This window comes from Siphateles boraxobius, unplaced genomic scaffold, assembly GCF_051911475.1.
Source record: "Siphateles boraxobius isolate OS27281-9 unplaced genomic scaffold, OSU_SipBor_1 24, whole genome shotgun sequence".
In the NCBI taxonomy this organism is placed as follows: domain Eukaryota; kingdom Metazoa; phylum Chordata; class Actinopteri; order Cypriniformes; family Leuciscidae; genus Siphateles; species Siphateles boraxobius.
The window spans coordinates 7,545,221-7,560,542 of NW_027508855.1; the positions used below are offsets into that span (position 1 = coordinate 7,545,221).

Sequence of the window (15,322 nt, forward strand, 5' to 3'; positions counted from 1 at the left end):
AATAAACAATTATGTGAAATTATGAAAGTAAAAATTTGTATGTACCTTTTTTTAAATGGATGGGGGAAGCATTCTGGGGCACAGAACAGAAAAAGGGAAAAAGATAAGCTTAAAAGTCCTTGCACAATGAGTCTGAAACTTTCGTAGCCTATTCGTTTTTTCGTATTTGACTGTGAATTGTCAAAACACCTCTCAAAATACTTGCCACGGATCCGAAAATCGCAGAAAATCGAACCCCGATCCAATTTTTTTTTAACGTGCGAAAATTTCGCACTATCATGTGACCTATCATCTGTTGCGTTGCTAAACTGTCATTCACAAATCCTCTCCCTCTCTCCATCCATCGTATGCACACTTCAGAATCTCGCCGGAAAAAGTAGGTCATCCAGGTAATTTTTGCCTTCTCTTTCATGAGTAGCCTACTGTGAATTTGGACATACTTCTTGTCACATACTGTTTTACACCAACTATAGGGAAGTATGTGATTTCGGATGCAACATGAACTCAGAATCAAAGCCTGAGTTCAGTTGACAGAGAAAGTTGATGATCCAACGTGATCCATGGTACCAACAAAGCCTGATTAGATTGGTTTGGTTGTGTCACCTTGAAACTAATCCTTTAACCATGAGTTTGTTGAACTACGGTACCATCATGATATGGGCCCCAGGTCTTTCAGGATAATTTTTTTAGATCATTTTTTTTCTGTACAGAACCAGGTCTAGATATGAATATATTTGTGGTTCTTTCATCACACACTTTATTAACCTCTTGCTTACAGTAAATGCCATAAACAGCCTACATTTGCATGTAAACGTTTGCTTGTGTCGGTAAAAAGAGACCTGTCAAAACTCTCACTAAAAACCTCAGTGTAAACCCATTTAACAGACAATAATGTGTAAACCCATTTAACAGACAATAATGATGGAAACTATAAATGAGAAATCAGCCTTTAATTTTCACTTCACTTTGTTATGGTGACAGATCTCAGATATGAATCATAAGCCTGTGATCTGTAGTGTAAAAGCTCACATGACATTTGTGGATGAGGTGAATCATAAAATACTGAAGTTCTTGATAAAAATAGAGGTTCATTTAATTTTTAGACATTGGCCTTGTGACTTTCTCTTATGACTTTTTACCCTTCTTGCCCTTTTTCTTTCACTCTTTCCATAAATTACACGAGCATGACCCGTGAAAAGGACGTGTTGCTTATATAGTAAAAAGAGATGTGTTTGCATACAGTGTGTTTTCCAACAGATGTGAGATGCTGATGAGCCGATACACCCTGTGGCTAATCATTTGGTTAGCACGCTTTTGTCTTCCAATAACTGTGCCTGGCCATGAAGCCAGTCAACTGTATATGCAGTAGAGGCAATTGTTAAGGCAGCTGTTACATTTAAGAGCTATCAGGAGCTGAACTGACTGACTTCAAGAGTATTGCATTAAGGTAGGAATTTGTATATCTTTAAATGAGAATTAAAAACTGTCATTATTATGACACACTCTCTTTACATAGAGTCTGTCAGAAAATTCTTTATATTATATTATTTGTTTATTTATATTTTATATTATATTTATTATATTTATTGTTATTTATATTTGACTGTATTTATTATATTATAAATATTCAATATTAATTGTATTACTTGTATTAAGAAAATGATTACACTGTTTCTATAGTACTTGTCTTAAGTACGAAGATGACAATGTTAAAAGTCTGTTTCTCTCATCAGATGAATTATTCTTATTCTGTAAATTAACATTTAAATCTCAATTCAGTGAGCCGTTTTACAGAATCTGATTTCACCAAACAAATGTTCCTTGATCAACTTTGTTGATCCTCGAACAACATCCTGGTTCCAATCAATTAATCAGATTTGAGGGACAAGTTTACAGTTTATGTCAAGTTTAGGGTTAAACCAGGGTTAGGTACTTCTACATCAGTTTTTTTCACCTATCATTTCAATCTGATTTTAGGGATAAGTAATGGGTAGGGATATGTTTAGGGGTAGGGATATGGTTGGGACTAAATTTTGTTGGGACTAAAATATGTCGATCCAAGAAAGTTGCGTCTGACAGCAAAATCAGGACCTGCTCCTGTTTGCTACCTTGATTTGCATTCAGGAATTTGCTGAAATTTAAAAAAGCATTTTCAATTTAGTTCTCAAAAGTGCACAACCCACTTAAATTGGAAAAAATGGAAGTGAAGTTGAAAGAACAGTTATTTTGGAGTTCTGTTATACTATTCATACTAGATTTGCAGTGAAAGGGAAGTGAAAGAAGGAGGTGTCAGCCAACATCATGCGTACTACCGCTTCGCTATCTGCTTCATGACACAAGCTCAAGTTTAAACTCATAATCATTCAAGTGGAAACATAGATTGCCATCTCATTCTCAATATGGTGTATGTAGAGATGGTGATTGTGTAAATGTTCAGATCATGTGAGATTAGTCAAGGGACGAAATCTCACTCTCATGTGGTTTATTTCGGTTAGTCACCTCAAATCTGACTGCTTAATGACATTAAAGGGTAACTAAACCCCTGGTCAGAGCCTGACTCCACCCACTGGCAAATATTTGAAAAATGCTGGAAAAGTGGACAGAGCCCAGCGGAGGGGGGAGTGCACCTGAGACGCATCTGTCTGTATGGAACTTGCCTACCTCACCAACAACCCCTTACGTCACGAACCACCCCAAACATCCAATAGGAAAATTCAACTGCAGTAGCCACCGTTCAACCTGAAGAGGGCAACACTCAGACGTTTTTACACCATATATTGTAGAATTAAAACACTTTATACACAAATGTCAAAAAAGTTACTCGTATCAATGTACAGTACTAATAAAGCCCCATTCTTACAGATCATTAACTAAAAAAAGTTGGTTTAGGGTTTAGTTACCCTTTAAAAGAAACATATTATGCTTCATTTTTACAAGATGTAATATAAGTCTCAGGTGTCCCCAGAATGTGTCTGTGAAGTTACAGCTCAAAATGCCCCACAGATCATTTATTATACCATGTTGTAAATGGCAATTTTTGAGTTGAAGCAAAAACATACTATGCATGTATCTTTAAATTCAAATGAGCTGCTGCTCCACACCCCCTATCCAGAATAGCGCTGTGACTTTACTGCTCCTGCCCTGGATACTCTGCCAAAAAAACGAATGGGTAACGTTTGGTTTTGATCATTATTTCTATCGCGATCGCGCTCACGTGACATTGAAGTTCATCATCATCATCATCACGAAAGTTATTATCTGCTTTAAAGCCATATCAGTTTAAATTTCTATGGTTTTCCAACGCTATCTCACGACCAATTCGTAAAAAATGTCTAAACCCCAGTGACGGATAGGTTTAGGGGCGATGTCAGAGGTAGGTCATTCGTACGTATTCATATAAATTGGGCAATTTGTAAAATATGTACGATTTAGCAAAATTCGTATGAGTGAGGTTGTATGAATTCATATGAATTAGCCACCTCGTAAAATACATACGAATTGACGTGAGATCGGGTTGGGTTTTCTGAGAGCACACATCTGAAGCATGCGCACAGAAAACTGGCTGTCAGACGGCGTGTCGCGTAAGTATTAAACTAAGTTCTCTTTCACGTCTTATGTAACAGCGGGTAAAGAAATTGCTCTTAAATCTTGAAAACAGCGTGGATAATTAATTAGCAACAATGTCTTCCTCATTAATGTTGGTTGTTGTTTCCATAACAAATAGCGCTAGCTTTTATTTTTTTTCGATCAAGTTCCTCACAGCGGGTGGAAAGCGTCATAAACTTACTGAAAACAAGCCCCACCAATTAAGAAGGACAATATGATTCGTCAATTTTCCTGTCATTTAAAATTCAACTCTCATGGACTTGCTAAGGCTTGGCCCTCTGTAATTTCACAGCTGGACCACCAAATAGAGGTCTGCGCGGGACACAATTTTCAGACCCGCTCCCGCCCGCTCCCGCAGTGTTCAGTCCCGCTCCCGCCCGCTCCCGCAAAGATTTGTCATTTTTAGTACCGCTCCCGCCCGCATCTGTGATATAATGTCCCGCTCCCGCCCGCACTTTCTGTCTGACGAAAGGTCTTGGGGAAAAAAATGCGTGCACACAAAATTCCTTACCAATACTTGGTAACATATTTATTGGTCCCATATTACGAACAGCATAATATTCACAACAGTACTTTATCTGAAGCACTAGAGGCGCTCTGTTCCTCGTCCATGCTGTCTATTTTGAACTTGAACTAGCTTTCGAATTCGAACTCGGAGCAGCGGGAAAGGAATTGTCTCTAAACAAGTGTGCGTGAGATTAGGCCCCGCCCTTCCCGACAACATTCACAAGTTTAGGCTGCTTAAAACGTTTTTATTGCTGCCAATCAGAATCTCCCTCACAACTACAAATTATGTACGCTACTTTAATCATTTATATATTTTACTTTATACTCATATTTAATTTGCGGGAGTGCAGCGTATCATCCCTCCCGCCCGCACCCGCAAGTGCACCTCATCATCCCGCCCGCTCCCGCAATGACCTTTAAAAATTTGTCCCGCGCCGCACTGTTTTGCGTCGGGACCCGCGGGTCCCGCGGGACTCCCGCGGGAGTGCAGACCTCTACCACCAAACACAGAACTGAAAGCGTTAGGCGGAAAAATCCTAATATGGAGAAAACGGACGTCTACACAAAACAACACAATACAACTCACACTGAGTAGGCAGATTTGAAGGGTTTATTTCCCCAAAAAGATTTAGATGTTTATTGTCAAATTATAAATTCCTAAAATAACATTAAAAACTGAGGATTTTTTATTAAAATTTGTTACAATAGTTTAGGGAGGGCCTAGAGGGCCCGGTTCCATTCTGATATCCGTACCTACGTATATGCTGTTAATGTGATTCAAACAACAAAAGAAAAACAGTTAATGCTCTTGATTGAATAACTTTAGTAGCTTTAATAAGAATACATTTCTTACGTGAATGCTGCTGTTAAAAGCTCTGGTGAGGAAATAAACCTGTTGGACTTTGTACACCTCACCTAAGGAGGAGCTAAGATAATAGGGCAGACTCTGTGCCAGTCATGGGTGGGGCCTGTTTCAATGTGACGTCACTTTGGTTGACATTCCTAAATGGCTCATTTTAAGACACTGTTTCAGATTTATGGGGAAAATAACAAACGGAGTGGATAGATTTTTACTATAATAGGGTGTGTTAACACTGTGGACACATAATTAACAATATAATAAACAATAAAAGTTAATTTTGCATAATGGTTCCCCTTTAAGTAATCACTGTAAATGCACTGACTGTGGGAGAACTTGCTCTGTTGATCTGTCTATCTGTCTTTGGTGAGGGTGGCTGGGTGTATGTAAGCCGTGTATCTTGTATGACTGCGCAACAGTTGGCCTTATGAATTATTTGTGTGGGACAATTGCATCTCATTTTACAGCTCTATTATATTTGATCTCTCTGCTCTCACCTCCCACTGGCCTTCCCATTGTGCATTTCTAATGGAGCATGCAATCCTGTACTCTGCTTCCATATCTGACCCCTGACCTTAAAGGTTCCCCGCCTCTGTCTGGATCAGACTAACTCCATCATACCTGTCTGCTGTTCTTTCTTTCCCATCATTTCTTTTATTATAATTTTCCCCTTCCCTAAACCATTTTCTTGCTTTCTAATATCTCTAATTCCATTCATCCTGTATTTAAATATCTCATTAATCCTGTGCTCTGCTTCAATTGCATTGCTTCTACAATATCCATTATTCACTAATATCTGATATTTTCTTCTTTCCCTTTGCTCTTTCTTCTCATTCGTTCTCTTCTTTCTCTCTCTCATCCACTTCTCCTCGCTTCATTCCCCCTTTTCTTATCTTACCCCCTCCTCTCATTCACTTGTTTCCTTTCTCTTAAGGCAGCCTCCGACCTCCACATACACACAAACTCTTCACTCTTTCTCTCCCCCCTCATCAGGATGCTTAATCTGCGCGCAGCTCAGAGCCAGTTTACCCATGGAGTGAGAGAGCCAGGGCTGTGGGTCTGGAGGGTGGAGAAGATGAAGGCTGTGCTCCTTGACCCATTGCAGAGAGGAATCTTCTACAACGGAGACGCGTACATTGTGCTCAGCAACCGTGGAAAGGATGGAAGCGACCTGCACATGTGGATGGGTGTGTAGTGTCTCTTTATTTGTATCAATTTAAATGTAGAAAGAATGAAAATGCATCTGATGCAGTTTATATAAAGCATTTTTTTAACTTCGGTGCAGGCTGAGGACTGTAAAAAGTCGTTTTGTAAAAATTTTTGCATTAGTGAAAGGTTCCTGTAGTTTTAGCATTCCCTCTTCTGATCAAGGTGAGAAGTCGTCCCGGGATGAACAGGGTGCTTGTGCCATGCTTGCCACTCAACTGGACAGCTTCTTGGGAGGAGAGCCAGTACAACATCGACAGGTGCAAGGCTATGAGTCACTTGAGTTCATGGGACTCTTCCCAAAAGGAGTCAGCTACAAGGTGAGAGAAAAAGGACAATAGGACAAAATCAACAAATCTGTAAAAAAATATATGTATATATATTTTTCGAAAAAATATATATTTTATTCAGCAAATATGTATTAAATGGGTCAAAAGTGTTACTGACATTAATGTTACAAACAATTTCTTTTTTAAATAAATGCCATTGACATTTTTATTTCCAAAAGAACCCTTAAAAAAATCATGATTTCACAAAAGACTGTTTTTAACATTGATAACAATAAGAAATATATTTGATCCCCAAATCTGCCTCTTAGAATGATTTCTGAAAACTGGAGTAATTAGGCTTTGTCATCATACGAATAAATTACATTAGAGAAAAGAGTTATTTAACTAGTAATAATATTTCACAATATTACCGTTTTTTTCTGTGTTTTTGATCAAATAAATGGAGCAGTAAGCATAAACAATCTTAATTTTGACCAGTACGTCTAAAGATTGCGCCACTATATGGACTCACTGGTTTCTCTATCTGTCTCAGGAGGGTGGGGTGGAGTCTGGGTTCAAGAGTGCCAGGTCTAGGATTGGCCCTGTTAAACGTCTGTACCAAGTCAAAGGAAAGAAAAACATCCGTGCTAGAGAGGTGGAGCTTACTTGGGAGAGCTTCAACAAGGGCGACTGTTTCATACTGGACTTGGGAGAGGTGTGTATGTATAAGTTTATGCGTAGGTCAAAAAAAAATGTTATGTAATATCTCTCATTGTGGTGCCATTATTTATTATTTTAGTTGGCTAATCATGGCCAATCATTTAGTTGCAATCGTTTGTTTGTGCAGACTATAGTCGCATGGAGCGGTTCCAAAGCCAACATGTTTGAGCGACAGAAGGTGCGTGAGATTGCAATGTTGATCAGAGACACAGAGAGGAATGGCAAAGCTCACATCGTTGATGTGACAGAGGGAGAGGAAACACTGGAGATGGTTCAGGTGACAAACCTCAATTCCATTGAGGATGATCTTTGAATCATTCTCAAATGATGTTGGACAACATGATCATCAGGTTAAGGCTCATGCAGCTCAAGTACTGCTGTCATTAAAGGGATAGTTCACCCAAAAATTAAAACTTTCCCATCATTTAATTACCCTCAATTCAAGTCAAGTCATCCTCATTTCTTTAGCGCTTTGAACAATGTAGATTGTTTCAAAGCAGCTTTACAGAGATAAACATATAATTTAAGGTAACAGAGATTGGTTTGGTTTTATAGTGGTTTTTGAAAAAAAAATTTTCCAGCTAAAGTTAGTTTTGATTGATTCACTTCCGTCTAAATGATAATTTGTTATTAAATTAGGGGCCGCTAAGACGACACCGTTCTCTCTAAACAGACTTTAAACACGAACCTGTTATAGACGCTGATGGGGTTAACATGCGCATTAAGAATTGATTTTATAGTTATGTGCGTTTGAATATATGTGCGCAGGTTTGTAATTCCTTACAAACCATGCCTAAACGAACTACTTGTCTTGTCTATAAATTTTGATGCAGAATTTTATTTTATCTTATCACTTTGGGTAGGTACGCGAACCGAAAAATTCCACAACACTTTATCTGTAGAGTGGTATAGGGATCCTCCATAGGGAGAGGCTAGTTGGCACTTCAGCACTGCATTGTCATCAGGTCCAGGCGAAAGTCCTTCGTCAGATCTGGAAACAGCCTGGATCCCGCAGGCTGCGGGAAAACCTCGGGATAAACAAAGACACTAAAATTAGCGTAGATGCCATTCTTCTTATGATGTAACGAGTACATCAGGATTTAAGGGAAGTTTTCCCAGTTCCGGCTGACCTAATCTAAGCAGCCTAATATTGAGATATAGAAGTCTATAGAGTGTTATGTGAATGCTAGGTCAAAGAGATGTGTTTTTAGTCTAGCTTTGAACTGACAGACTGTGTCTGCTTCCCGGACAATGTTAGGAAGATTGTTCCAAAGTTTTGGTGCTAAATAGGAAAAGGATCTACCGCCAGCAGTCGATTTAGATATTCTAGGTATTATCAACTGGCCAGAACTTTGAGATCGCAATAGACATAAAGGACTATAATGCGTTAAGAGCTGTTCCGGATTTGTCAATGAGAGCACATGATGTAATTTAGATATATTTTTAAGATGGAAAAATGCGGTTTTACAGACACTAGACACGTGACTTTCAAATGAAAGATTGGTATCAAAGAGCACACCCAGGTTCCTAACTGACGACGAAGACTTAACAGAGCAGCCATCAAGTGTTAGACGGTATTCTAGGTTATTACGTGTGGAAGTTTTTTTGTCCAATAATTAGAATCTCTGTTTTTTCTGAATTTAGTAGTAGGAAATTACTAGTCATCCAATTTTTGATATCAACTATGCATTCCGATAATTTTGTGAATTGGTGAGTTTCGTTAGGTTTAGAAGAAACATAGAGCTGAGTATCATCAGCATAACAGTGAAAGCTAATTCCATGTTTCCTAATGATATCTCCTAAAGGTAGCATGTACAGAGTGAACAGCAGCGGTCCTAGTACTGAGACTTGTGGTACGCCATACTGAACTTGTGATCGATAAGACATCTCTTCATTTACTGCTACAAACTGATAGCGGTCAGATAAATATGATTTAAACCATGCTAATGCAATTCCACTAATGCCAACATAGTTTTCTAGTCTATTTAAGAGAATGTTGTGGTCAATGGTGTCAAATGCAGCACTAAGATCAAGTAACACTAATAGAGAGATACAACCACGATCGGATGATAAGAGCACATCATTTGTGACTCTAATGAGAGCTGTCTCAGTGCTATGGTGCGGTCTAAATCCTGACTGGAAATCCTCGCAGATACCATTTCTTTCAAGAAAGGAATACAGTTGTGAGGATACTGCCTTTTCTAGTATCTTTGACAGAAAAGGTAGATTTGAGATCGGCCTGTAATTGACTAATTCTGTAGGATCAAGTTGCGTTTTTTTAACAAGCGGTTTAATCATAGCCAGCTTAAAGGTTTTTGGTACGTATCCTAGAGACAAAGAGGAATTAATGATGTTAAGAAGAGGATCTATGACTTCTGGAAGCATCTCTTTCAATAGTTTAGTCGGTATAGGGTCTAACATACATGTTGTCGATTTAGAGGAATTAACGAGTTTGCAAAATTCTTCCTCTCCTATGGCAACAAATGAATCAAATTTTACCTCAGGGACACTATAATGCACTCCCTGATGCGATGCTGTAGTAGACGGTTGCATAGTTATAATTTTGTCCCTAATATTATCAATCTTATAAGTGAAGAAGTTCATAAAGTCATTACTGCTGTGTTTCTTGGAAACTTCTGGGCTTGAAGCTTTCTTTTTCGTTAGTGTAGCCACTTTTTCAAATAAATACCTTGGATTATGTTTATTTTCTTTTAATAGGGTTGAAAAATAAGCAGATCTAGCAGCTTCTAAAGCCTCTCTGTAAGCAATCGAGCTCTCCTTCCATGAAATCCAAAATACCTCTAGTTTTGTTTTCTTCCAGTTGCGCTCCATTTTTCTGGCTGTTCTCTTAAAGGGTTAGTTCGCCCATTTAAGACATGAAGTTGTATGCAATCCTTACCAGCACTATAGTGCATACACACTGACCCACTCTGTTGTCACCTCCCTGGTCAGAGTACTGGCCGCTGGAAGTTTTTCAATAAAGTACTCCCGGTTATTTTCCGGGGCCACAAAACTGTGCGTTTTTACGTGAAAAAATGATTTACGTTTCAAAGCTTGATTAATTTACCACACAAAAAACACGCCGGTCAAAATTCATACCTCAGTTTTAATTGGCACTATTTTCTATCCATTTCTATCAATCCGCGCTGCAGTCAACGTCAACAGTGCGCACGTTCCGATCAGCTGTTGATAGCGCGACTCGCTGACAACATGTCTGACTGCGAAACTTCTGATGATGAAACCAATTTTAGCACAATGTCAGACGGATCAGATGATGAAAGTAATTTTAGCACAACGACAAAGGGATACCTTTATGAACCGGAGTATACAAGATCAAATCAAATGTTATTGATTGCAACACAAAACCTCAATGGTGTGTGTGTTCAATCAATTAGTTTTCTCAGCAAATTGTACTAATATCCCTATATACTGTTTTTATATTAAACATCTTTTCACATGTTTTATAATGGAATCTAAACATCAGCTTGTTTACCGTACAGTTTAGACATGGGATCATAAAGTTAGTAAATAGAGCTTACCCGTGGTACTGGTACAGCAAAACTCTTTAATTTTCCTTTTCCTCCTTGGCTGGGGATGTAATCGTCTTCGCTGAAGTGAGCACTACACACACGAAAATCCTTTATTCTGGATATTTTAGCTCCCGCAGAGTAGCCGATGGCAACCAGCCAAAGCTGTCTCATAGTTATATTCGAAACAGGAAAACGATGGAATCTGAACTTTGATCCCGGCACATCCTTGTGGTCACAGCCTGGGAATTTACAAGTTCGCACCAATGTTAATTTAATACTTTTTATGTCGTTGTCAATCGATTGTGTAAACACTATGGAACAGCTGATCGGAACGTGCGCACTGTTGACGTTGACAGTTAAATTAATCAAGCTTTGAAACGCAAATCATTTTTTCACGTAAAAACGCACAGTTTTGTGGCCCCGGAAAATAACCGGGAGTACTCTATTGAAAAACTTCCAGCGGCCAGAACTCTGACCAGGGAGGTGACAACAGAGTGGGTCAGTGTGTATGGACTATAGTGCTGGTAAGGATTGCATACAATTTCATGTCTTAAATGGGCGAACTAACCCTTTAAGGGCCCGGGTGTGCTCGTTGTACCAGGGCGTTGGATTTTCTTTAATCTTCTTTAAGCGCAACGGAGCAACTGTGTCTAAAGTGCTGGAAAGGAGAGAGTTAAAAGTTTCTGTTGCAATATCAAGTTCTTCTAAGCTATCTGGGTTGCTGAGACGATGAAACTGATTAGGAAGATTATTGATAAAGCAATCTTTAGTGGCAGAAGTGATAGGTCTAACATACTTGTAACACGGAGTTGGCTTTGCAGCCTTGGCTAAATGTAATTTACATGAGACTAGATAATGATCTGAGATGTCGTCGCTCTGCTGCAGAATTTCAACAACATCAACATTGATTCCATGTGATAATATTAGATCTAGAGTATGATTACGAAAATGAGTAGGTCCTAACACGTGTTGTCTAACTCCAATAGAGTTAAGAATGTCTTTAAATGCCAATCCCATTGCATCTTTTCCATTATCTACATGTATATTAAAATCACCAACAATTAGGACTTTATCTGCAGTCAATACTAATTCTGATAGAAAGTCAGCAAATTCTTTGATAAAATCTTTATGGTGCCCTGGTGGCCTGTATACAGTTGCCAGCAGAATTCTCAAACTTGATTTATCGTTTACATTATATATGTTTTGAAAATATTACTATAAATTACAGCAACACCTCCCCCTTTGCCTTTCAGGCGAGGTTCATGTTTATAACAGTAATCATGGGGGGTGGACTCATTTAAAGTAATGTAATCGTCTGGTTTTAGCCAGGTTTCTGTCATACACAGCACATCTAGGTTATAATCTGAAATCATATCATTAACTATGAGCGCTTTTGAAGTAAGGGATCGAATATTCAGCAACCCAAGCTTTATTGTTTGCTCATCTGTATTATATCTATTTTTTATTTGTTGAATATCAATTACATTTTTAACCTTAGATCGGTTTGGACGTTTTTTGGATTTCCAAATTCGGGGAACAGACACAGTCTCTATATGATGATATCTAGTTGAAAGAGGCTCTATGTGATGGGATTTATCTGACCTTGGTGACGCGAGGCCGCTAGCAGACGGTCGGTTTAGCCAGTTTGTCTCCTTCCTGACCTGAGCCCCAGATTGTCATGTTTTGTCTCTAAGACTATGAGCCAAATTACTAGAGAGAAGAGCAGCACCATCCCAGGAGGGATGAATACCATCTCTTTTCAACAGGTCAGGTTTGCCCCAAAAACTTTTCCAATTGTCTATGAATTCTATATTATTTTGCGGACACCACTTAGACAGCCAGCCATTGAGTGATGACAATCTGCTAACTATCTCATCACTCCTTTGAACAGGAAGGGGGCCAGAACAAAATACAGTGCCTGACATCGTACTTGCGAGTTCAAACACCTCTTTAATATTAATTTTGGTTTTGCTCAAGCCATCCTAGGTGTATATGAGTATCTTCTTTCAGACAAACACAATCGGAGCTATATCAAAAAATGTCATTGCTCTTCCAAGCTTTATAATGGCAGTGAATGGCGGTCCTGAATTTGAAGTTCAAAAAAAGGGCATCCATCCATCATAAAAGTAATCCATACGATTCCATGGGGTTAATAAAGGCCTTCTGAAGCAAAGGCATGTGGTTTTGTAAGAAAAATATCCATATTTAAAACTTAATATAGACAGACAGCCAGCCGTACGCATCGATTTATGGCAAAAAAGTAACTCCTGACCCGACGCATGACGTATTGACAAACACGGAAGTGCAGAGGATAGAGTAAAACAAAACCGGTCAAAAATGTCTAAAATGAGAATTTGTAAATGGAAATATCGAAGAATTTCAAAACAAGAGAAGAGAAGCTTGAGTTTGTTGCCCAGCCCTATTTGTTTGAACCGCGACAGGCTACTCATACATCCTAGGTCATACATTGCGTCAGGGGTTTCTCTTTTGGCGTAAGTCAACTTGCGAAGGCCATCTGCCAGAAGCTATAGTTATTTGAGTCTATAAAGTTTTAAACCTGAATATTTTTTTCATCACGTTGCTTCAGAAGGCATTTATTAACCCCCTGGAGTCGTAGATTACTTTTTATTTTTTATTTGAAAGAAGATAGTCATATACACGTAAAGGATGGCTTGAGGGTGAGTAAATCATAGGATAATTTTCATTTTCTGGTGAACTATCCCGGTAAGGCAAAACAAAGACCAAAGAATAAGAAATTCTAAAATTTAAAAAAAATCTTTTTTATGTGAACATTTCTAAGTTATATATAAATTACATGTAATTTATTAATAAATGCAAACATTCATAAATGGATGAGAAATATTATAACCATTATCACCATTTCAAATTTATTTAAAAGGCACTTGGTCCAATCCCAGCTCTGAAGGACAGCTCAACAGAGGAAGATGCTGAAGCAGATATCTCTAATTCTGCTTGCCTTTACAAGGTCAGTTCTCTCTCTCCTAGGGAGAGCTCGCCTCCCCTTAATAAGACATGGGCTCCCCTGAAAACGTGATTCGTGAAATTTTGGGGGGTCTCAAAAAATATTGACAATGAGAATTTATTTTTTTTGACGTACAATTTCAGTTTTGTGTAATGTGATCATCGTGAAATAGTATGTGCAAAATAGCAAAAATATTATTAATTCATGCATGACGGCAATTTAAACCTAATCCACTTTAATAAAGATAACTTTACATGCTATTCTTGCCATGCGCATCAAGGTGTGGTGGCGCTGCGGTGCAAATTTCAATCATGTTTAGTACATGTTAACTCAAAGATTCGTAGAAAAAATATAAACGTTGGAGGCTATTGATCTGCACTCGAAGTCGTTGAAATCCATTCTGTGTTAAGGTAAGGCATGTTATTCCCAATTATGTGTTGTGGCTGGGTTGTTATAGGTCTGCCTGACTCTCGATGTCTTAAGCCTAATTGAACGGATTAATTATGGTATTCTTTTGTAGCCTGACGAGTAATTGTCAAGTCCTTGTTCAAGTCAAAGACAGCCTATGTAGCTATAGACTATTTGGGGATGGAAAATAAAATTGGGCTCCCCCAAAGGACACGGTATAGTTCGAACACTGAGTGTAATGTGCAGGTATCAAAATTACCTTTTATTTTCAGTCAAACGGTTCATCTACTTTCATTGGTCAATTAAAGTACCATTTTCCCGGGAGATGCTTTTAGGCTATAGAATGTTCTAGGGATAATAATAATTCACATTGGAGATAAATATCTGAATAATTCTCTCTCAGATGTCTAACGCAACAGGCCAAATGACCTTGACAAAACTGTGTGACAAAGGACCTTTCGCTCAAGAGGTGCTGGAGAAAGATAACTGCTTCATATTGGACAATGGCTCTAATGGGAAGATCTACGTTTGGAAAGGTGATTGTGTGTATTTGTTCGTCTGCTTGTGTAGTAAAAGCACACTTTTTTAATCATTGCCTTACTTTATTGACGCACAGGGAATGGAGCCAATTTAGATGAGAAGAGAGTTGCCATGAAGGTGGCAGATGAGTTTATTACAGAAATGAACTATCCCAGGATGAGAACGCAGGTTTGTTTCATTTTCATTTATATGCACAGAACTAGATCTCTTCTTTCAGTCATCCACATTTCTTTATGTCCTTAGGTGGAAATTCTCCCTCAGGGTCGTGAATCTGTCCTCTTCAAACAGTTCTTCAAGAGCTGGAGTTAAACACACCAACATATAGGATGTACGTCGAAACGGATGCTCATTTTGTATAATCACACAGCATACTAGCCATTAGCAGTGTAGCCTGCCTGTTAAAACCCTTTGCTGTTAGCCAAAAGATTGCTTGTTTGATCCCAGGTTTTGTGAAGGCTGGGACAGTTGTAATTTTTATTCAAGAACTGCCTATTTAAGAAAATTGTAAATTGCTGATTCGTTTCTGTCACATGCAGATCATTTGCTTTAATATAAAACATCTGTATACAACCCAAATGTTTGTGATTTTATGGAGTCCAAATATGCAATAACATGATGTCTGTTATTTTTGTTATTATATTGTGCGTCAAATTGGTCCAATATCAAATACATGCACAAATAGACACCAACTACA

General features: G+C 38.4%; 1 protein-coding gene across 4 annotated transcripts; it reads left to right on the forward strand.

Moving 5' to 3' along the window:
- The first annotated feature begins 274 nt into the window (after window positions 1-274).
- On the forward strand, window positions 275-15,204 carry capga (capping protein (actin filament), gelsolin-like a). 4 transcript variants are annotated; one of them, XM_077241115.1, is made up of 10 exons: window positions 275-389; window positions 1,258-1,447; window positions 5,966-6,159; window positions 6,344-6,498; window positions 7,001-7,162; window positions 7,295-7,444; window positions 13,597-13,683; window positions 14,492-14,624; window positions 14,705-14,796; window positions 14,872-15,204. In XM_077241115.1, exons 3-10 carry the CDS (start codon window positions 5,967-5,969, stop codon window positions 14,935-14,937), a joined length of 1,038 nt encoding a protein of 345 aa, XP_077097230.1. In that variant the 5' UTR covers window positions 275-389; window positions 1,258-1,447; window position 5,966; the 3' UTR covers window positions 14,938-15,204. The 4 variants fall into 4 exon arrangements, with proteins under 4 accessions (XP_077097230.1, XP_077097229.1, XP_077097232.1 ...); XM_077241116.1 differs by having other exon boundaries at window positions 362-376; XM_077241114.1 differs by lacking the exon at window positions 1,258-1,447 and having other exon boundaries at window positions 291-376.
- Window positions 15,205-15,322: the final 118 nt, after the last annotated feature.

Bases quoted from the DNA above. Each gene is read 5' to 3' on its own strand.
- capga (XM_077241114.1), top strand. From the start codon at position 348: ATGCACACTTCAGAATCTCGCCGGAAAAA. The intron at 6,160-6,343 runs GTGTGTAGTGTC...CTTCTGATCAAG, and splicing joins CGACCTGCACATGTGGATGG to GTGAGAAGTCGTCCCGGGAT. The intron at 14,625-14,704 runs GTGATTGTGTGT...ATTGACGCACAG, and splicing joins GAAGATCTACGTTTGGAAAG to GGAATGGAGCCAATTTAGAT.